General features: G+C 37.6%; 1 protein-coding gene across 1 annotated transcript in view; it reads left to right on the top strand.

The window, feature by feature from the left end:
* The first annotated feature begins 8,783 nt into the window (after nucleotides 1–8,783).
* NCAM2 (neural cell adhesion molecule 2) overlaps nucleotides 8,784–23,364 on the top strand; it is a 271,224-nt gene continuing 256,643 nt past the window's right edge. Inside the window, exons 1-2 of the mRNA XM_054061402.1 lie at nucleotides 8,784–8,936; nucleotides 9,056–9,278. Coding sequence (XP_053917377.1) covers nucleotides 8,784–8,936; nucleotides 9,056–9,278 — 376 coding nt within the window. The remainder of the gene's footprint in view (nucleotides 8,937–9,055; nucleotides 9,279–23,364) is intronic.

The raw sequence follows: 23,364 nt of genomic DNA, 5'->3' as shown, positions 1-23,364 counted from the left end.
ACACCAATATACACAGTAAACTGATTTCTGCTGCTTGTTAAAACCATAATATATTATTTAATCAGTGCTACTGGCACAGTTGTTGCAATAAAAAAAAAAAAAAAGATTTCTTAGATTGTTTTCGCTGAAGATCTTGCTTCTTCTGCAGTAATGTAAATATTCTGCAGAATCATGTTCTATCTGTGGCAACTGTGAGATTTTAAAATGTTCTTTTTATTTTCAAATAATGTATCTAGAATGAAGAGGATTCTACATATGAAGTTTAAAATATTGTTACATGCTGGGTTAAATTTCAACAGAAATTGCCAGAAGCATGACCTGAGTTTAATTCTGAGTACCAATCTTATTTACTGTACTTCCAGCTGTTCTAGGGCATAAAAAAAATGATTACTGTTAAACAGTCCACTTATAAAGAGCCTGAATATATGCATAGACATCGTGTACCCGAAAATAGGAACTGAAACACCTGGAAACTAGATCTTTGAGGACGTCGTTTTATAAGTATTTCAGTAGAGAGACGCCTTTATGCTTTCACAGGCCCAATCAGGCTCTAATTAAGGCTGAAGACTGAAGGATTAAGGTCTGAAGTGACAGGGCCTGACTGACAGGCCTAAAATAACATAGGTGACCCATGGATGATTCATATTGTATTGCTATGCGTACTGTTTAATACATAACTTCTCGTATTGCTGCCATTGGTGGAATTGTGCCATGCTATTCTTGGCTCAGAAAGCATGAGAAAGAGAGGCAATAAACGGCTGGGATCAGAGATTCCGTGGTTTTGGTGTGATGTAATTTGTTTATTCAAAGATATAAAAGCTGGATCCCTTGCAGTAATTGTGGGAGACTCCAGCTATGAGGGGACGAATTGTGTGGGACCCCCAGTTACTGGGACAGGCTCTCCAAAACCCTGTTGTGAAAAATGTGCTCCCCGGCCACTGATCTGGAGGAGGATGATGATACGGCAATTGGTGATGCATCTTTCTTAATTACTATATTTATTCTCCCATAGCAATAATTAGATGCATGGCCTTGAATGCTGTTAATTGCTGACTTGTTGTTAGTCACTACTAATCATTTGTTACCTTTCTTGTTGTAATAACTTAAGTAAAACTTGATTTCACAGAGCATTGTAGAGTGTGGACTTTTATACTGATAGTGCTTGGCGCTTAGCACCCTGTGGTAAAGAAAATGTAGGCCTTCATATATCTGAAAGTTTATTTTCCAGCCAGATTCTTCTCAAATTTTCAGCTTGTTAAACATATATCTACAGAACAGGTTTCCTTGTGTGCAAAAATTCCCAAATACACCCCTCCAAACTCAACACATTAAATTAATTATTCACGTAACTTAAAAAATGTAACCAAGTTTTAACTCTCCTAAAGCTGGTACAAAAATTCTCTTTCAAAATTTATTTTTCACTCCTTGTTATTTAATTGTAACTACATCTAGACAGAATAAATGAATCATAAAAGGTATAAGCAAATGAATTGTAAACCTAGTCATTATTGCTTAGAAATTTTTGATTTCAGTATGATTATCACCAACAGATATATGTACTGTTAGTTGTTTTTCTTTCCTATTTTAAGTTAAATATCTTTCCAATTAAATTTTTCTTTTCCCAGAGAATTTTTAGTGTCCTACAAGACATACTGCTCCCTAACTATAGTTCTTGACATACCATACTCTGCTAATGTGGGTGAAAAAAAAGTATTGAATGTCTGAAAAAAAACCATGGAAAATTATGTATCTCCAAAGCAAAATTCTATTTTATGTGTCTGTGTACTTTGAGTAACATAGATTGTTTAACAACACCAGATTCCACCCTTTCCCCCTTTTAAGACAAATGTCATAACACCTTGATATGTGCCAGCTCAAATGGTTATTTATTAGAAAGTATTCATTATTTACATTGAAAATGTAAATGAAAAAGGAGTTGCCTATTATACTTAAGGATCTTGGAAATTTATTTAAAATTTTTCCATAAAGATAATTTTTTAAAATAAAAAATTATGGTAGATATTTGTGATATTGCAATCTGGCTTCGCAATGAGTTGAAAGTTGAACGAGGTAGTTGCTGTCAACACTACCTGTGGGTGTGAAAATAATTTACTACAAATCAGGAGTTCATTCTCATCTTTAGCACGGTATTTAGTTCCTTACCTTACTAAAAGTTATAATAGACATTGAAGGATAATGGAAAACACATTAGAAAGACAGGAAGAAAAGCAGGTGAGATAATTAATAAATTGAGATCATCCCATTTAGAAAAGATACAGGAGGTTTATTACTCTTATAATAATAAAGTGTCTAGAGAAACCAAACACAGCATTATCTTTCAAAACTCATCAAATTTAAAACTAATGAAAGACAATATTGTGTAACCGACACAGCTAACCTTTGAAACTGCTTGCTGTATCAATATGCTAGAACATGTCAAGAACTCCGAATGTCTCAGTAAAGAAGCAGATGTCTTCTCATGAATAAGAATTTCTGAAGCTGTGGGTCTGAAATGCAATTAAAAGATAAGTGTTAGAATAAAGTATGGAGTTTAGATCTCATGACTTCATAACAGTCTGGAGTTGAAATTCACATTCTTCTGAATTTTCCTTTGCTTAGGAAACCACTTCCTGAATTCACAGCTGAATACTGTCATAATGACCTACTCTCTATGCTGAGAACTGGAGATGTGGACACAGTTCTTTTATCACTTAATCAATATACTCAGAACGATATGAGTTCCCTTTCCCACAATCTTATTTATGTATATAAACAAAGACTTCTTTCTAAGTCCCCCATAAAGGTTTCACTGACTGTTGACATCCTTCATATGATGGAATCCTATAATCGCCGGGTTGGAAAAGACCTCTTTAGATCATCAAATCCAACCATTCCTATCTGCCAATAAACCATGTCCCTGAGCACTTCATCTACCAATCTTTTAAATACCTTCAGGGATGGTGACTCAACCTCCTCCCTGGGCAGCTTGTTCTAGTGCCCGATGACCCTTTCAATACCAGCCATCATACCTCCTTGTTCATTTGTATCACCTGTAAGTCAGCAATTAACCAGTCCCAATGAACAGGGACAGGAATGTAGATTCCTGTAGTCACATGGCTCCAAATCCCATGTACTGTATTTAATCTGAGTAGTGCTTAAACTGTGGAGCACATTAAGCATCATGGTAAGGAACTGTAACCCAAAGGTGTTTATAACCTAATTTTCACTTTATGTCTGATTTTACATTTTATAGATAACTTTTCTTCCTTTGGTCTGAGGTTTTGCATGTTTTTGGTCTCTGCAGTTAATAAAAGTATGAATGGCTGAAAAGCTGTGATTTACATTTTGTTCTGAATGTCTCTGAAATTCATCATGATTCAAAGCACTTTGGGGAACACATTTTACATTCACAAAAGAGTAGATGAGAAAGGTCTGTACACACAGCCACTTCTAAAACAACCACTCTTCAATTCTCACCATGTAGAGATTATTCTTTACTATTCTGCAGGTTGAAATAACTTCTGCACACCTTGGCTAATGCCAGTAAATCCTATTGTCTCTTCTTCAGTGCTGCAGTAATAAAATATTCTTGAAGGTCCCTTCAATTAACCGATATTGGGCTAAACCAGATATTTGTACTTGCATGTTCTGGCAATACAGTTCATGAAGGAATAATTTTTATCTAAGAGATGGTAACAAATGGCTGGTGGTACTTCAGTAATCAGAAGCAGGTGTTTACATCTGTCAGGCATGAAGGTAACAGTTCCAATGAGCTAAGGAAATGTAGTAATTTACAAAACATCATTTGGTAGGAACTATAATATTTCCAGATATAAAAAACTCCAAACAAACAAAAACCCCAAACAAACAAAAATCCCTAAACACTGTTTAATAATATAAAAATGTGTGCTAGTACAAAAAAACCTGTTTGTGAGAGTGTTCATAAGCAGCCTGTAAAAGAGGTAAAGTACACAACTGCCCTGTTGCTGAATATGTAGGCATTTATATTTGAGCGAGCTGGAGGACCTTAGCAATGGCATTTTCATTCTCAGGTAAAATAATCAATGTGTCCATAATCCTGCCCAAATATCTGAAGCTGATATTGATGGGATAATAACTGTTACAACTGTTGAGACTTCATGTTTTTTGAGCGACTGATTTGAGAAGAGGAATAGAGTCACACAGCTAAAACATGGCAACTTGGCAGATATGAAAATCTGTCTCTAGAGTTCAGATGATTTACCTTGTCTCATCTCTCAAATGCTACTTTTGCTGCACTAGTCGCAGAAGTGTACAGTGCTTCCTTCAGACATATAAATTCAGCTTATTGATTTCTTTTGTCAGCACAATGTTTTATACTGTAATCAAATTAGCACTCTGTACTTCAAGCAACCTTGCTATCTTCAAAAATTAAGCAGGCGTCTTTACGATGACAGAATTATTTTACACACGCCCTTGTCATTTTCCATTTCTAGAAATGGTACAGGAAATTATCACAAAACAACAAAATCCATGAGTGTCTTCTTAGTATCTGAATAACTTCAAGATTGTTTTAAGTTCCTCAGACAGGAAGAAGAGTTCTTTATTTAAAGTGACTTGAAACAGAGTGGAAACAATGTTTTTGACTCTCTCTCATAAAAATTTAATCCAAAATGATAGTAATTTTAGATCTTTATGAAAGTCTCCTTAAAATGTTAAGAATTTGAAACATAATAATGGTGCAAACATTTATGAAACTGTCTTTTGTTTATTGTGCACAATTTCCTCACCACAATAATGCTGTTGTTAACTGTTGTATAATTTATCTTACTGCCACTTTAATTGTGTTTTCAGTGCTCATAGGAAAGCATCCTATTTGGGATAATTACTCACTTTGGAGATGATCAGCAATTTGGTTCATGAGCACCTCTGAAAATTACTCAGTCTGCAAAAGGCATTTGCCTGCAAGTACAACATACCGGGTTTGCAAGAAAGAGCACTTTGTCTTTCCTCTTTTCCTTTTCTCTCTCCTTTCCTGTCCCAAAAAACCACTCGATAATTGCTCTAGGACATGCTGATTTCCTTGCAGCTCTTCAACAGCTATTTCTAGATGTATGATCTCACTGTGCTTTCTTTGTAAGTGTGCCATTATCTTAAATCCCCCTAAAATTCTCAGCTAATTTTAAGGTGTTGCCTTAATGTTTCAGTTTATGTAAGACAAGGATGTATATCCAGATGGATATCTTGGCAACTTGGGTGTCCACATGGAAGGAGGTATTTCAGTATAAATATCTATTATGAAATCATAGGATCATAGAATCACCAGGTTGGAAAGGACCCACTGGATTATCGAGTTCAACCATTCCTAACACTCCCTTAAACCATGTCCCTAAGCAAATCCTCATCAAGATATAAGTTTCAGTATTGAATTACACTTGCATTGAACATACAAACAGCAATCAATTCAAAAATAAAGTAATCATTGCAAAAACACTACGGAGATGTTACTTGACAAACAATTTCAGTCACAGCAAGTTTACAGATGCTCAGTTCTTGTGAACTGGCTGAAGTGCAGTGATGACAACTTAAAATGCTTCTGTTGCCAGAACTTGATTTTGTCACTTTTATTCCTACCAGCTGATAGGCTACTGTTATTGACAATCCCACTGTGTGAACAAGCAAGTAACATGAGGGGAAATTAATCCTTCCTGTCTTTTTGCTAACTTCACATGTTGTACAACTTTGCATGAGGAAAGCTGCATAAGACAGCAAGTCGAGAAAGCAGGAGGCCACTGTGTGTCAGATAAAGGACAAGGAACTTTCACATAAATCCACTTAGATTGTGAGTATAGTACCCTAAAAGGTCCAAGGTACTAATCAAACATGTATGTAATATTAGGTAATATCTTCCCTTCTTTTCCCCTGTGATTTTTCCAGCAAATCTCTTCAGTCACTGGAGTTGTATTTTAATTGCTTCAGGAACCTATCAAAGTGGATTTTCTCTCCTATGGAACAACTTCCACAGCAGAATGATTTATATGCTTCTTGATGTTGCACCTCTTGGCAGTTCATATGGGATAATAGTCACTGTGGTTATTTCTGGCCTTATTTTTAAAACTAACACAGCATGGAAATGTGTTTGTTTTCCACCAGCAGGTTTGTTCTGCATGGGATATTACCAAGAAATCATGTTTTCTAATTCCCTAGTCTAAGTACAGCCATTAAACTCCATGTCAGCCTCTCCACCCCCTCAGTACACAGAACACTCTTAGAAGAAAAATGCCATTAGGCAAAGAATACTACAGGAGTGTTGTTACCGATACCGATTAGTGTTTTACAGCACCTTGAAATGCTCATCTTTTGGTTCATTTAATGTATGATCACAAACACTAAGAGTCATACAGATATGGATGGCAGAAAAGCTGAGCACTTTTCTTGTGCCTTTCTAATCTCTGTTTGCATGACTTCAGTGTGATACACTGTTGTGGTTCACTATGATATATTTTTTATGGATCTTTCTTTGGTAACAAATTTGTTATTTCATAAGTATCAGAAACAATGAAGCCCTGCATGCTTATGTACTTTATTCCCTCCTTTCCATCCCTCCCCTGCGTGACCTGTACATGAACATATACACTTTTTAAGAGGTATATTTAACAGTGCTTGGAGCTACGTGCCCACTGATGGACAAACCAGCTGCAACCTCTACCTTCACGGAGGTCTCTCTCTCTTTTAGAGTACTGTTAAAAGAATGTGATTATCTTTGAGACTTACATCTATCTTTTGTAGTTGTTACTCCATTACTTCAGAGAGGCAAAGAGCGTGTTTCCTGCTCTTTGAGGAGCTGGACTAAAATCAGATGTTTCCAAATCTTGCAGCAATATGGTGTGGACAGTTCACCTGGTGGGTTCCGTTCACTGCTGCAAACAAGTAAAGAGGCAGACTTCCTGGGAACAAGGAATCGTGTTTGGAAGCAAAGCATCTTCATTCCATTTCAAATGAGTAAGAATTGGTCACTTAGATCTGACACTGGTGGAATTCTCACTGTATTTACAAGTCAAAATAAGCAAATTTGGAATAGTAGCATTCTTTCTATCATGTTTAGGTCTTGTGGGGCAACAGACTTCCTACGCATTTCTGTATTGTGCCTTGGAGACTGTCTGTTGTTCGTGGATTTCAGTCCTTGCATCTATGCCCCTGTGCAGATCAAGGTCCTTCTGTACCGCTTTTGGCCTTTAATCAAAGCAGACTGTAACAGATGGTAAGGTATGTGTACAAGTTATTTGGTTTTATTTGTTAATATTGGTTTTATTTTCTCTGTTTATTCCACTTTAGCTGGATGGTAATGTTCCAAGCATGTCAAAATGAAAGATAAATTTGACAAATCTGGCATCTTACTTCATTTTGAGGATTTCTTGTTTTATTGCTGAGTAAGATATATATTTTTCATTTAGGGTTTTCATCTTTTTCATCATTTTTCTGAATTAACATACTAATGATGTCTGTTTCTGTAGTTGGGTACTGGGGCTGATGAAACCTTCTTACCTGGGAAAACTTCACCAAAAATACTCCCTTTTTTTTTGTGCTTTCCTGAACCTGCACTATAGGCCCAAGCCAAAAGTTTCTGCAATTAGGTATCTCTCTCTCAACATTCAGGAACAGAATGGCTCCTAAATATAAATCTGGTTCTCACCTAAAAGGTTTTGCTGAAGCTGACATATTTTGGATTTTCAAAACTGTATGAGAAATTACAGTTCCATTCTCACTTAAATATACAAGAAAAATGAATCTGTTCCTTTTTATACTAGGTTACAAAAACCTTTAGTTTCAAGAGCAGGGCTCTGTGGTGTGTAGCTGAGCAATACAGTTCTGATTTATGTGGCATAGGATAACCAACCAATGGCACAAAGCTCTTGCTCTCCTCTCTACCAGCATTTTCTGTGTATGTTCCCAAGTGTCCTAAAACATCATCTTCTGAAGAAAGAATTTCAGTTTTATGACCTATCTTGTTGATACCAGCAAGATCTGGCTACACAATTTCTTCCTCCTATATTTCATAATTTTGTAAGACTCCTATGCAGCGAGAGTCAAGCTGAAGATATTGCTTATGTTTCCTTGTCTTGCTCCTCCTCCCCAAATCCTCTTGAAAAGGGCAAAAAAAGAGCTGGAAAAATTATTAGGGATGTGTTAATTTGGATTAATCTTTTATTACCTACTATCAGTACTGCTTCACATTAATATAAATCTACTTCTATCTCCTTCCATGTATCATACAGGTGGTAAGGTGACAAATTCATAAAAGCTGCTTTAGAGACCATAGCTTAATTAACACTCACCCAGAAAAAAAATACCTCTTCAAAGTCAAGAGGGACAAGAATACACCTTTTCTTTTTACTTTAGGGCAGGCTTTTGGTGGGTTTTTTTTGGTTTGGTTTTTTTTTTTTTTCCTTTGCTAGGCAAGATCCTCAGTGAGACAGCACTGAGGCATCAAAAGGGTAAGCAATTTATTTTTTACAGGCATTATTTCACACAGCCGTAAACAGCAGAGGTGTTTTTCCCCCTCTGCGCTCCTAACAAAAAGTCAAAACAAGCGAATTCCTAGACAGCGAAATGACTAGGTATAAACCCAGATTAGAGTGAAGTTGCAACCCCCCCTACGCGAGGCTCACGGTGCTCCCGCTTCCCACCGGCGCCGCGGCGCATTTACCGCACGCGGGAGGCGCGGAGGGAACCGCGCATCCCTCGCGCATCCCCCCGCGCAACCCCCCTCCGCATCCCGGGCGCCCCACGGGCAGGCGCTGCGGATGCTGCCTGCGGCGATCGGGGGTGCCCGAGCCGCGCCAGCCCGCTACGTGCGCCCCCATCCACACCCCCGCTGGGCTTGCCCGGGAGACTTGAGGTTGTCTCCCCCTCGGAGGGGGAGGAGGGGGGAAGAGCAAGCTCCAAGGGGCCCCGAGGCTTGGGGGGGGGGGGCGTGGGGGAGTCGCCTCGCTTCTCCAGGCGAGGCGTGGGAAGCAGCCTTCTAGCCTCGCAGCCTCCTCTCGGAGCGGCGGAAGGATCTATCGCTCGGCGGTAGGTGCGACCGCGGAGGGATCCGAGCGGGCCGGCGTGCGCCCGCCCCCCGCGCGGCGGCCGCTGCCTCCCCGATATAGTGCGGCGCGGGGAGGCGCTGGCAGGCACTGGGCGGGCGGCGGCGCCGGGCGAGCATCTCCAACTCGGAACTGTCCACCGGCGCCAGCTCCTGAACATGAGCCTCCTGCCTCTCTACCTGCTCGGATTGCTCCTCAGCAGCGGGCAAGGTAGGAGCGGGGATGCTTTTTTTTTTTTTTTTTTTTCTTCCTTCCTTTTTTTCCAAAATAGATTATTCTTACCTGTGCTGTCTGGTCGCTGAAATTATGGAGAAAGAAATAAAGCGTTGTGTCGCCCTGGAAGCAAATGAAAAAGGACCTAAAACTTCTTTCATCATGCCCCCCCCCTTTTTTTTAATAAAGTCTTCAAGGTGGGGAGGAATCATTTATGACAACCGAAAAATAAAAAAAAAAAAAGAAAGAAAAAGGAAAACACCTGGAAGATGCTAAGTGCACTTAACTGCTTTGCATGGGGTTTTATCTTTTTTTTTAATTTTCTTTTTTTAGGGTGATAAATTGGAGAGGGCGATAAAGCGATTAAAAAAAATATATCTGCTGGGGTTCGCGCTTTCAAATGTGTATCCGCTGGAGGGGGAAAGGTAACGCGGGCTTCGTTTGTAGGAGAAGTGCTGTCGGTAGAGCCCCGTGGGAAACCTGACCTGCCGGGATGCTCCCCTTCCCGAGGCCGCTCCTCTCGCTTTGCGGGGACACCGAGCCCCCCTCCCTGGCCCGGGGGGTGCCGGCGGGGCAGGGGGAGCGCGGCCGCGGAGACTTTGAAGCGCTGGCATGAGGCCGGGAAGGGCAGGGGTGCGCGGAGACGGGGCGCGCTGGGGCTGCGCCTTCGCCTTTCTGCGTATGGATGGGCAAAGGTTTGCCGGATTGCATAGGCAAGTTGCTTTTTCGCTTCAGAAAATAAAGCCCTTGGCGGTGGTGGCGTGGTCGGCTTTTGGATTTTGTGGGGATTTTTTTTTTTATTATTATTATTATTATTTTTTGAGGTTGGGGTGTGGGTTGAAATTTTTCTCTGTTTCGGATGTCGCCAATGTGGTTGCTCGCGGCTCTGTGCTCCTCAAGGAGATGAGGGTGGGTGGCCCTCAGGGAGGGATGGATAATTGCGGCGGCTCGAAACTGTTGGGGCAAGTTTCTAGCGGCTGATTCGGGGCCGAAGCGGGATGCCGCGCCTCCCGTGGGATGCTCTCCGCCAGGCGCCTGGAAGCGCTGCATTGCCTGGACCTGGAAGAGGGGTAGGCGGGTCTAGAGCTCGGGGCCTTTTTTTTTTTTAAGCAGGTTTTAAGGGGAAGGAGGGAGGGAGGGGAAAAAAAAAAAAATAAAAAAAATAAATAAACCAACCCACCTGGGAGCGAGAGAGGCGTGGGAGCGGCGCGGAGCGCCCCTGCCTTGCAGCAGGGGGCGGCAGAGCTCCACGGCGGCGGCGCGGAGCGTCTCGCCCGGGCGCTACACGGTGTCGTGCGAGAGGGCAGCGAGATCTGTTGCGCTCGAGAAGGGGGGGAGTTACGCCTCGAGGTATTAAGACGACAGCTCTGAAGGTCTCCTTCAATGTGTTTATCCCCGCACCTCGTGCTACACGGGCGGCTTTGTCTCGGTGATAAGCAAAGAGCCACCAGGTGCTCTCAATTTAACAGCGCTTCTGTGCGTTTGGCACCTCGGGATGAGCTCTGGAGGTCTCCCGATTAGCAGCGATATGGAAACGGTTCCGGAGGCTTTTGCCAGCGCTGGGATGGCAAAGGAGAAGGAGCACATGAAAGCATCCTTCAGGCGTTGTTTTGATCTGCCTAGGTGTGATGTGTGTAGAGATGTGGTCCTCGGTTCCTTTAACGGAGGAATGGGAGAAAGCTAGTTTGTGAAGTGTGATTACTGCGGCGTGGGAGGACTAAATAGTTTTGGTGTCTTACTATTGCAAGTGTCAGGAGACAAATAATGAAGCCAAATTCTATATTAAGATGAGCCTTGAAAATTGTAGGGGGATAGATATGAGGGGGAGGTGGAAAGAAGAGGAGGAGAGCTGAGTAGATCTTGTATTGGGAGCAAATTGTTATTAGTCTCAAAAAAACACAAAACCCCAAAAAACACCAAAACCCACCAAAAAATCCTGAACAGGGCCTTTTTATTAAATAAAGGGGGCTAATGGAGGGGGTGCGTGTGTATGTGTAAGATTTTTGAACTGACTGTAGAAATAACAGGAACATGCAGCCTCAATCCACAGCAAGAGATAGTAAATGAGAGTGGGAAAATGTCTATGTAGGGAGAATATTCCTATCTAGGTTGCTATAGGAGAGTAAAATTCTACAGTGATTTTATTATTATTATTATTATTATTATTATTATTATTATTATTATTATTATTTTAATAAGCATTGTTATGGGGAGGGATTTGGGATGCATTTATTTATTTATTTATTTTTGACACATGAAGTAATCTTGGGAATTTCTTGAAGTGATTCAAATCATGTGAGAGGCTATTCCAAAAACTCTTGGGATTTATCTTCTTTTGGGAATGCAGTGGCACGGAACACTTATCAGCTGAAGGTTGTGGTGTTTGTGAGGGTTTTTTCTGGTTAAGAAAACCAGTGTTATGTGAGTATTAAATGATGATTATGACTTTTTGATGCTAACGTAGAGGTAGTGTGAATGGTTAAGAAATATTGTGAGTTGTAGGTTGAGGATTTATATTTTGAAGAATATAGCTGAAGAAGATTTTATGAAGAATGACTAAAGCTTTTTATTTTGGAATTGCTAGAGAGGGAACTGTGATGTATTTGTTCCATTTTAGAAAATCAGAGCAGCTTGAAAATGAGTAGCCGACAGTAACCCCCTTCATCAGCCCCTTAAGTTAAGAGCTTATGAATGTCATAATTATCTGCCAGGGCCAAATATTCCCTCTTCTAATTTCATCACGAGGGAGAAGTTTGACTGGCAATGTTGTTACGCTAGAACAAAAGGATTTTTTTTCTTAACCTTTCAAAGCTGTCCAAACAATTCATCCAGAGTGAAAGGCTCAAATTTAATTAGCTTTGCTTTAATAAAAACAATACCAGAACATGTACCCCAAACCAACGAAAGAGCCTATTCCCTTCTGTAAATCTGCTTCTTTTAACATAGGTAGAAATAGAACACTTGGAAAAGGAGGCTTCATTATATTGTACCACTGTCCAGGGACACTGATTTACTGTGGATGAAATAAGTATCTTCCAAGATTGCAAAATACTATTTCTTTTATCAGTCTGCATAATATACTTTGCTAACATAAGTTAGCAAAAAATTGTGAAGTTGCAATAGAATGTGTTTTGCTTATGGAATTTAATCTATTTTGTGCTCATCCTGGAGACTGTCAGGAGTTGAGTACTTGCTCAGTCAATGTGCTTTAAGTTTCCTCTTTTCGCTGCTTTGATACTGAGTTTGGTTTTGTGTGTTTTGTTTTTGTTTTTTTTCCAGAGGAGTATCCCTTTAAAAGTGCTTATAAGAGACTGTTTGTTGGTAAGGAACATTGTCCAAAAGAAGTTCCAGCATATGTGACTTATTTAACACAGCGTAGTCACTTTCTAGAATCCTGCTTCTTTCTGTTTCTTGCCTAGAAAATCCATGAAATTTGAGTTTTTTTAAATTGGTGAGTTGGTCTACTGGATTAAGAGGAAATATTTTATTCCAGTTGTATACCAAAATCTGAAACATCCAGAGACTTCATTGTTTTCTGCTACCCGTCAATTTATACAAAATGCATTAAGATTAAAATACATCTACTACCTTCTCCTCTCCATTTCACTCTTAACAAAAAACAGACAAAGAGTAATGTTTGATTTCCTGTTTTAGCCTGTATAACTCCTCTTCAAGTGAAGATGAGAATCAAAATATTTGCCTGAAAAGAAACCTGGACTCAGGGCATTCTAAAAGATTGACCTAAGAATGGATGGTTGAGAAATATGTAGAAACTTTTGTTTCATATACTCTTATTCAAAATTGAGTTAGAGCGATTTTTAGTGTTTGCAGTGCCTGTAAATTGTAAAATGTATGAAAGATAAGGTTATAGAGATAAAGCTTTAAGGTCTCTTCTAAGGGACTGAATGGCATCATTTTGACTTTGTCTTTTTCTTTTACAACACAGTTCTTGTATTTATTTGGGTGACTATTTTTATCTATTGGAATGTTATTGGAGTGTCATGACCTATTTATGTATGATTTACCTTTCATGGCCTTCTTTTTCAATAAGTATTGTGGAAAAAAAGTGTTGTATTTGTTTGCCCTTTCACTGACCTTTTATTGAAGACACCTTTCCCAAGTGATTCCTGTTTATGTACTGATTTTTCTTCCAATTTACTCCACTCACGACCTCATTATATTCAGCACACGCTATTTTATTCCAGCACAGTTGAGTCAAGTTAATATGACATTTTAGGAAATGTTTTTTAACTACACTAACTTGTGGCTGTGAGTTGAAAATCCATTATTAAAAGAGTAGGATATAGACTTCTCCAAATAAAGAATCTAGATAATAAATTGGTACTCATATCTATACAGTTTATACCAAGTAATTAATGCCAGGTGTTTTATTTGGGGTTTTGTGTTTATTTATTAGCGCACACACATTTGTTTTGTGAATAAGGGTAGTTTAGCTGGTGAGGTGTGTCCTGAGGTTTTACATGTCATTTGAGTTTTATTTTCGATGTCTCTTGAAATTCAGAAATGGAAGAGAGGTGAAAGAACTTAAGGATATCCTGATGTATTCAAATCTGAAGACTAATTGGGGTCTGACAGACTAGATCAAGGCCTGTTGGAGTCTAATATATCTTATCACTTTTTGTTTTGACTAATCAATTAATCATGACTTAATTCTGACCTAATAATTAAGTCCCACCCACCACACCCTACCTCCTTAATGCATATAGGTTAGGTATTTGACTAAATAATTCTTTTTTTGGTAACTAGTTTAAAACTCAGAATAACTTTGAATGCTAAATAGAGCACTAGGAACAATACTTGCTGTTCCTTCCAGAATCTGAGAATGTCCAGTTTCAGTAACATAATTCTGCATTTTTAGCAAAATCTTGTTGTTGTGTTCGTAGCGCAGTTTGACTTAATACTGTGATTGTATGAATTTGAATGTTTTTAAAGGGTGTCAGGAAAACAAAAAGGAAAATTTCAAATAGCAAGGTGTTCTTCAGATGTCTTGTGTTGTGCTATAACATACTGAATGAGATCTTCAAAAATAAAGGTACCAACCTTATTTTTATTGTTTGGCTAAATTTTTGTATTAGTTTTTATCATTTGACTGATGATGTTAATTGGAGAGGAAACTTTCTGATTTGCTCTGCTGTAGACAAGCTCAGAATCTAGTTTTTAATTAATTGAATGAAAAGAAGAAAATAATTGGAGGAATAAAACCAATCATAAACAGTGAGAGTCAATTATCTAGCTACAGCTATTTGTGGTGACAGCTTATGATATTAAGATCTTTTTGTATTGGAAAAGAAACACTTTTAAAAGTTACTTAAAAATTACATGGAGAGGAAACAATACCTGAGCAAACAAATGATACAGAAGACTGCTCCCTAGAAACCCTTGTTTAACAGTATCCCTAAGCCTGAATAACCTGCGTTGGAGCTGGAGTGCTCCATGGAAGCACTGTTGGTTACACTAATACGGAGATCACCACATTGAGCAGAAATCGGTTGACTTCAGTGAGTTTTGGAACTGTGAATATGTGAAGGCATCTATTGAACTATCATGAGGTAAACAGCTTTCATTTTTGAAATAACATGAGATGGGGCAATACTATTCATTTATGCTGCTGCTATGCTGCAATGTTGGGAAACTTTGATTAAAAGAAAATTTCTCTTTGCATCTGTTCATCAAAACCTAGATTATTAATGACATGACACAAGTTATGTCTTGAACTACAAATATAAAGTAAGATCCACTGCAGAATCAAGTACTTATGTAGTTATTAAATGTGAAGATGACAGTGAGCATTGTGGTCAAATTCTACTGATTCTAGTCAAAGGAGAATTTCCACTGTCTTAAGTCGGTGTTTGCGTGAGAAACAAACAGGACCAGTTCTTTACAAGCAATTATTTTGCTGTCTTAAGTAAGTTAATTAGGGAAGGGGGCAGACAGTGAAGTGTACAAACTAAAAATTGCTAACATGATATCTATCTAAAAATACTGCTACCATTTAAAAATTGAAAACAAAATCAGACACCTTCTGAATAGTTTTGCTGTTTTTCTGCTCCTTTTAGTACAGAAAAAATGTTTAATTGATTCCGTTCCTTAGTATAATACACAAAGAGCGTTGCAGGTAGGATTGAAAGATCAAGTCATTTAACAACCTATTTGAACAGATAATGTCAGTAAGCGTGGATATCTACTAACCAAGGCTGTCATTTGCTGTCAGTTTCCATGATCCAGGTATAATCTTATCTGAAATCGCCGACTTATGCATGGACAACATCCAGACAAACCTGGGAAGCAACTTTAAGTACTATGGAGGTTTGGTATGCTTCTTCATTGGTCCTGCCTGTTATTACTGAAATAAATTTCCTCTTATTCAAGTATTAGATGGGTTCCTTCCAGAACTAGCTTTCCATAAAAAGCATAAAACACCTTCATGTTAACTTATGTTTATTTGAGATGTAGTGGCACTTTTCCAGTAGAAGAGAGAGAGTGGAGTAGATATTGCCCAGTTGTACCTTTTCTCTGACTTAAATTTTTACTGCGATTTTAGAAGGATAAGCTGGGTTTTTTTAGTGTTCTAGTTACCTGAGTACTATTGCTAAACTGTAGACAAAGGTTGATGAATAACTTAATTCAGCAGAGTTCCAAGTAATACCTATTATACCTGTAACATATTAATAACTTTATGAATGAAAAGTCCTTTTTCAAGATGACCTTTCCCATTAGCTATATTAAACTTATTATTTACCTTGCAGTTTTGGCCTGAGTAACAATAACAGTTGTTTGACTGGCTATGAGCTGAAATTCATACTTGGAATTGATGTATGAAATTCATACAAGAAGTTGATGACTTCATCACTTTGCCCAAGCGGTGCTATTTGGAGCACACTATGAATTCAGTTTAAAAACAAAATCATTGCCATCAATTTTCTTGCTACTAAAACACACTGCAGCATATTCACTCAAGCTGCAAGCGATTTCAAACCCGTTAACTTCGTAGACCTTTGTACTGCAGCTGAATTTGGCTGGTATGAAGTCAGGTTTATACTTAATAAAGTATTTAAAGAGAGAGACATAAAGAAGTGTATGGAGATCCTTGTGGCACGTGTTGCAGATAGACATGAATAGGTAGGAAGAGGTAATTCTGTCTCTTACTATGAATAGCTTTATGTAATGATCATACGAAATTTATTTTCTTTATTATGGTATCCGGAAAGATGTAGTCAGACCGGCAATGATATTCTGTCAATATTGTGTCATTGTACCTTAATTAGTCAGAGCAAAATAAACTAAAGATCCAGGGGTTTGGGGAGAGGATATGAAAGGGTTAATGTTAAATGTACCGAAGACCAGTTATCAGGAATAATGTAATATACCATTATTTGTTAAAGTTCTTCAACCCATACTTGCATACTAACATGCTTACTGGGTCGGAACAAAGATGGATATACTCCAGTGACCTCGTTCTGACAGAGACTCAAGGCAACAAGTCATAAAGAAGCAGGATAAGTACAGAACAAGAACAGTGTGGTGCTTAATGTCAGTGCATGCTGCAACATTCAGGGATATGTCGGGTTATATCTGTGCGATCTTCCTTAATAGTCTTGGCAGATCTTTGTTGCGTGATTTTGTTCTTAAACCTCACAATACTTTGATCTACTTGGTAGACTGTGACAGCAAGTTGAGGGAAAACTGCTGAATAAAGCCTGAAAAAGGAAAAAAAATAGTTGTTTTGTTGTAAGTGATGGAGTAATACTAATTCCTTGCTTAACTCTTCCATTATGCTTATAATTGTATGTACTGTAGAGCTGCCTGTCTCTTCTTGTATTTTGGACTCAGATTTGCATGTTATATTCATGGACTTTCCAGCGATTTAATTGTATTCTTTTGTTCGGTGTTTCTTTCCTCCTTTTTAAAAAAAGTATTTATTTTCCTAGTGTTTTGGTAATAGTTGTAATAATTTAACAAATGGTAGTATGAAGTACTTAAATTTTAAGCTGATCTGCATCAGACCAATTGTAAAAAACCTTCTTGTTCATAAATATCGCTTTTGCAAGTTCTGCCTTACTGAGGGGGTAGGGGCTAAAAGCGTTTGAGCAGATACCTTGGTAAACTAAATACTAAGAGACATTTGATGGCTAGGAAGAGGGCTCCCAGTGATAAACACACAGATTGCAGAAGTACTTGAAAGGACAATGTGGCATACGAGTAAATGGATATAAACTGGTTACAAAAAAGTCTGTAGTATGAAAATTAATTTCTAGCCAAACAAACAGTGACTCTAGAGCATGATAAGAGTGATGGGGAAGAAGTATGGCTATTCTTAAAATGATTCTTTAGCAATTTATGAAAGGATTACATTTAATGGGTCCTCAGAATGTCCCAGGTGATGCCTTCAAGTGATGTGCTTCTAAGACATTCTTCATGCAAAGACTCTCAAGATGTAGGGGAAAGATAACTTTCAAATTGCTCAATGTTACTTTTTGGAAAATATAAATGAACTATGTAACAGGTGTTACATAGCAGATCTTACTTCTTAATACAGTAAGAATTACCAGTGTCTCGTTGATACCTCTTGCAAATTCTGCTGGTGTCAATAGATGTGGTTCATACGCTAAAAAAAAAAAACAAACAAAAAATACTCTCCATTTCTTCCTAGGAAGATCTAAAGTTGGGTGTCAAAACCAATTTTTCCATTTTTAATGTCTGAATTTTTTTTCTCCCTTGGTTACATATCTCTGAAAATGGAAAATGATATTCTTAAAAAATTTAGCCTTAAATTCTTTATTTGCATGTATGGCATTAATAGAGAATTGAAATGATAAAATTTCACAACAGGAAACATTTTGGTTTTGGTAATCACCTGAATGATTTTGTATCAGACATCTGTATTTCACAACAGAAGGTTTTCTTTTGTTGCTGTTTCCTTTTTGTTCCTATTTTTGTAAGTCATATCTGGAATTTGAAATTCAAGGTGAATTATACCCAACGGGGCATTGCCATCATTAATAAATAATGCAATAATTCATGTACTCCTATGCTTTTTGTGTTGGGGAATAATACTCTAACTTTAGATTTATGAAAAATAAAATGCTGACTTCTTCCAATTAAGATTGCCTATAGTATAGCTACATCCATCTCTAGCCTGTGTAGTTTCTTTTAAGAAAATCATGTTACACGAGATGAGTTCTGCTGACAGAATTGTGCACACCCTGCAGTCGTGGAACTCCCACTGAAGTCAATGGGAGACTTCTGTGCCAAGAGTACTGTTTCGGGCGTTGTACTGATTGCAGCTTTCAGGGTTTGATTGAAGCTTTCAGGAGTTGTATAACTCCAACGTGAGTATGTGGGAATTTTGATTTAGTAAAGAATAGAAAATCAAGCTCTAACTTTGTATATTTAAGTAGTGGGCATGTTTTTAAAGTAGTGCTGAAAAAGTGTGGGTCTAATCAAACAGCACAAAACTAAAGAGATGTTCTGATGTGTCAGATTCTATTCAAGATGGCACGTGGGACAAAAAGGATATTTTTCTGTTTTTTTTTTTTAAATAATAAAACTGAAGACACATTTTAAGTATTATAAGCTACTGATTTAATTTTCTCCCTCTAGGAACATATGAGAAAGTTGAGCTTCATGCATTTAATCATTATAGTCACTCACTTATTGCAGTGCAGGTCATAGCTGTGTTGGAGTTTACCATTCAGTACAAAAATTCGTGATTTGTTTTTGTTTGTGGTTTCAAGAGTTTTGGTTTACTTGCTTGTTTTGGTCTGTGGCTTTGTGACACTAGGCAAAACTGTTCCTTTAATATTCAGTATTCACATCATGCCTGTAGGTCTGTAAGCGTACTGTCTGAGTGATCAGATGTTAAATGGATTTGTGCCAGTTTATGGCAGTTCCACACATTGGATTCAATAGCTGTTAGCATTTAGTTGAAATAATCCTTCCCAGCACTGCTGCATTACATTTTTGTGAATATCTTTGGGTTATACAGGCTGTGTACATACAGAATTTATATTGCTGGGTTTGAGAACTCTCTCACAGATGATGACTATACAGCTCTCAAACTCCTTGTAGACTTATTCTGATTTTAGCATTCTTAGAAGTAAATTTACAGATGTTTGTTTAATGTCGTGGTAGCGTGGCTTCATTTCTGAGTGCATGATTTGTGTATGTGCTGCTAATTTTAGAGTTAATTTGAATTTATAGTCACTTTTTCTATTTATTGCTAACATTACTATGAACCAAAAGATACCTAGGTGTGTTCTAAAACCTCAGGAATTGCCTGCTTCATTCTTTGCAGCCCTTTATATACATGGTTTCCTGACTTTTTTTTTTTTTACGAGGTATGTGAATTAACACTTTATCCGCTATATATAAGAATGGATCTGTCTGGGAAAACTTTTTTCTGTAAAAATGTTGATGAAAAGAAATTCACTTTCCTATGAATAGTGTATTTTGGATTTTTTAGCTACCGAGGATCTCATTAAAAACAAAAATAAAAAAAGATTCCCCAAAGCCCAATCAAACGCAATTAAAACCAAGAAATACTAGAAATATTCCTTTCAAGAGAAAAATCTTTTTGCTGTTAGATGAAGTTCTGATGTCTGTTATTCTGTCCCTTTTTTTAAAACCAGGAAAAACTACTTGTAGGTGTTGTGTGGACTGAAATTTGAAAGAAAGAGACCTTATTACCATATAAAAATTATGAAAACTATTTAAATTAATTGGGGTTTTGTTTTTTGATTGTGATTAGTGAATGTTATTATTGCTTTAATGTACCTTAAATATATTTGTGACTGTTTTCCAGACTATGATGCCTAGTAGTCTCTGTTTACATCTATCAATGAAAGTTAGCCCCACAGAAAACCCTTTTCTGTTCATAAGCATGCTAAATCTATTACATGTGACCTGCAGGTATTAAAAGAATAACATCTCTGTCTGTGAACCTATAGAACAATTCACTTCTTCAGTGATGATCTGTTTTTACCTATGAAAATGACATAATTAATCTTGTAACTACATTTGTGAATGTCTATTTAGAAAAAACAGGATTATCGGGGGAGGGAGGAAGAGGGGAAACTCAAGCAGAAGAAAAGAACCTAGTATTTTTTGAAGGTGCATGTTTTCCTCAGACATTTGTCCATTTCTGTCCTTGGTAATTTTTGATGTTTGTTTTGTTGGTTTTGGGTTTTTTTTTGGAGAGGGGCTGTTAAATAAAATTCTGTTTTCACGGTCTATGTATGTTTTAAAGCATAGCACAAAGTTTCATGTAATGGCTCTTAAATATTTTATTCTTAGGACTGGAAGGCAAGCCTTGCCTAGAAGTGTCTTCTGCATGATGGGCCTTCTTGTGTTCAGCACAGAGTTGTGCTTTTTGTTGTAAGAACGCTCCAGTCTGAACAAAGGTTAATTGGACTGTTTCCTGGATGTAGTGACCATCGTTGATAGCCTTGTTTGTAGAAATCATGACATGCTGTATTGTGTCATTTACTGTTGATATTTGATTCTATTCTTTTTGCTTACTGTTTACTTTTAGGGAACTTTACTAAATTCTCTTGCAAATAGGCTATTGTGAAGTTTTTAAAATGTTGGGAAGAGGTAATCTAGGCATTCTCGCATTCATTAGATTCATAAAAACCTGGATGAGCTCTATTGTTCATATTTCAAATTGAACTGTAGCAACACTTGGAAATGTGTGTTCCAATTTTATTTTGCTTGAATTATCAAATAAGTATAGGAAGTAATATCTTAAAATTCTGTTACCTGAGTTTTTTCTGAAATTGTCCTAAAAATAGCTGCATGTCTATGATAAAGAATTACTAAACCAGCAAAAATTACAATATAAGCTTTTCTAAGCAGTAGTTAGGAAAAAAAATGCACAGTGAAGCAAAAGCTACTTTTCACAGTAAACAATTCTATATGAAACAAATCAGTCCGAGTATAATTGTTAACGAGCTTAATTCCTTTCTACATATAGAATTGTTTTATTTTACTAGCTTTATAAAACCACTTTTGGGGTCCTGCTTTCTTACAAGATGCAAAATGAGAGTAGAAATGGCCAACCGTCTGAGATTCATTGAGCTAACGCTGAATGTTGCCCTACATCCATCTGGCAGAATTTCTCTTCTCTAGCAATGTTTCCATTCGTTTGCATTGTTCTGTGTAACTGCATTATCTAAACTGAAGTATGACGTTAAGGAGATAAATATTTCTGTGACAAAACTTTTGATTCCAACCTCTTATATTTGGTAATGCAGGTGGTCATTTTACAGCCTGGCAATAAAAAGGGCTGATTCAACTCAAAAATGAAGTACGTGACTTGCTGGTAATCATAAGCAACAAGTAAACCAAATTTTGTTATTGGAGTACAGTACCCGTCTTTTTAAAAGTACATGGTCTGTCCATTCAAAGTCATATGTATAGATATTCACATAATGAAATCTATTATCGTAACTGACATAAATGGTGTCTTTGTTAGCCTGAAGAGAGAAGCTAAAGAAGTCTAAATGAGGATAGAGACTTTCTGTTTTTTCCTTTAGAAACAGTTTCTGAGATCAGAGATGTGAAGACCACTTTCTTTTTTTTCTAGAAGGTTTTCTACTAAATCATGTATTTTCCATCTGTTCAGTATTATGGATGCAGTCTAAAATTACTTCTGTATACTTGTCTTTGGAACATTTATACCACCCAGTATCAATAACATACTGACAGATTCCAATGTGAAATGTACTAATCCTCAGAATACTTCCAGCCTCACTACTGGAAAAGTATGGAATTAAGTTAGTAGATATGTCCACTTGGTTTCTTCTAGGCAAATGCAAACTCTTTGTGCATGCTCCCAGTTGACTAAAGACAAACTAGCTCCAAATCAAAAGCTGAAACTGTCATTCCTGTGACAGTGCTTGAATAAACTGTTGTTACAGCTTATTAACATTAGCACAGTGTTGTGGTAATTACAGATGCACAAACTGCTATTAGGTTGCATCTGGCCAAGTCAGAGCATGCATCTGCCTGCCAAAGGCTCTGTTGACGTGCCCACAGCAAGATAAAGGCAGAACAGTGCAAAGATCCTCAAGTTAAAGAAAACCTAAGCCAGTAAATCTAAATGGCACAGCATCATTCTCATGGCAGAGTGGCCCCTCTTATGAGGAACAGGAAAACTGGAGGGGGACTTCTGAGTCCAAGTAAATAGTTTCATTTGCCATAGGCTGTGACCATGTTGATGTACGTGTGTTATTACCAGACCTAAGCTGAGCCAGGGTGTCTCTGTATCATACTTATTCACATTTCTGCTGCTGATGTTATAGTTACAGCTAATTGGTCCATAGCTGTGCATATGTGACCTAAACATAGATGTCGTACAGAGCAATAATTTTTATTCAGTCTCCTAAGTCTTTAGGGTGATACCCTAAAAGTTGATGAATATTTTTGGACACTTGGTGTTATTCTGTAGCTACTAGGAAGCCACACTGACCTCTATTTTAACGTTATTAGGGGCACTTAATGTGACAAATGTTCTGAGAGTGCCAACAAGTTTATGTTCATGAAGTAATAGTCAAACAACATCCTTTTGGAAGACTGTACAGTACCAGATTCAAGCTACTGTAACTGAGAGGACGTGAGCTACTTGTGGGAAAGAAAATCACAGCTTTATTAAAAGTCATTACTTTATCTTCAGTGAAAGAATATAATTTTGTTCTTCATACAAATAAAATCGGAGATTAGATTTCATAGATTGAATAGCAAGCATTTCAGACAATAGAATAGATATCCATTTAAAGAGAGAAGAATGATTTCATGAAGTATGAGAGGTTATAGTTTTCTTGTTAGAACATTGCTAGCAGGCAGCAAACCTGGTTTATCCCTTGGTGAAGCTTTGTTCCTTAATACAAATAACTTTATTTGTGCCTCAGGAATGTTACCTGTTAACATGGATCAATGTATACTTTGAATCAACAAGTGCCAGAAAGAAAATGGAGATATTAACATTGTGTCTTGGACAGTAATCCTTACTTACTATGTTGGATTTTGGGTTATTTCTGTTAGTCTGTGAAACATACTTGAATTT

This window comes from Cuculus canorus, chromosome 1, assembly GCF_017976375.1.
Source record: "Cuculus canorus isolate bCucCan1 chromosome 1, bCucCan1.pri, whole genome shotgun sequence".
In the NCBI taxonomy this organism is placed as follows: domain Eukaryota; kingdom Metazoa; phylum Chordata; class Aves; order Cuculiformes; family Cuculidae; genus Cuculus; species Cuculus canorus.
Note: the sequence above shows the minus strand (reverse complement) of the source record. Positions and strands in the feature narration are given on the sequence as shown.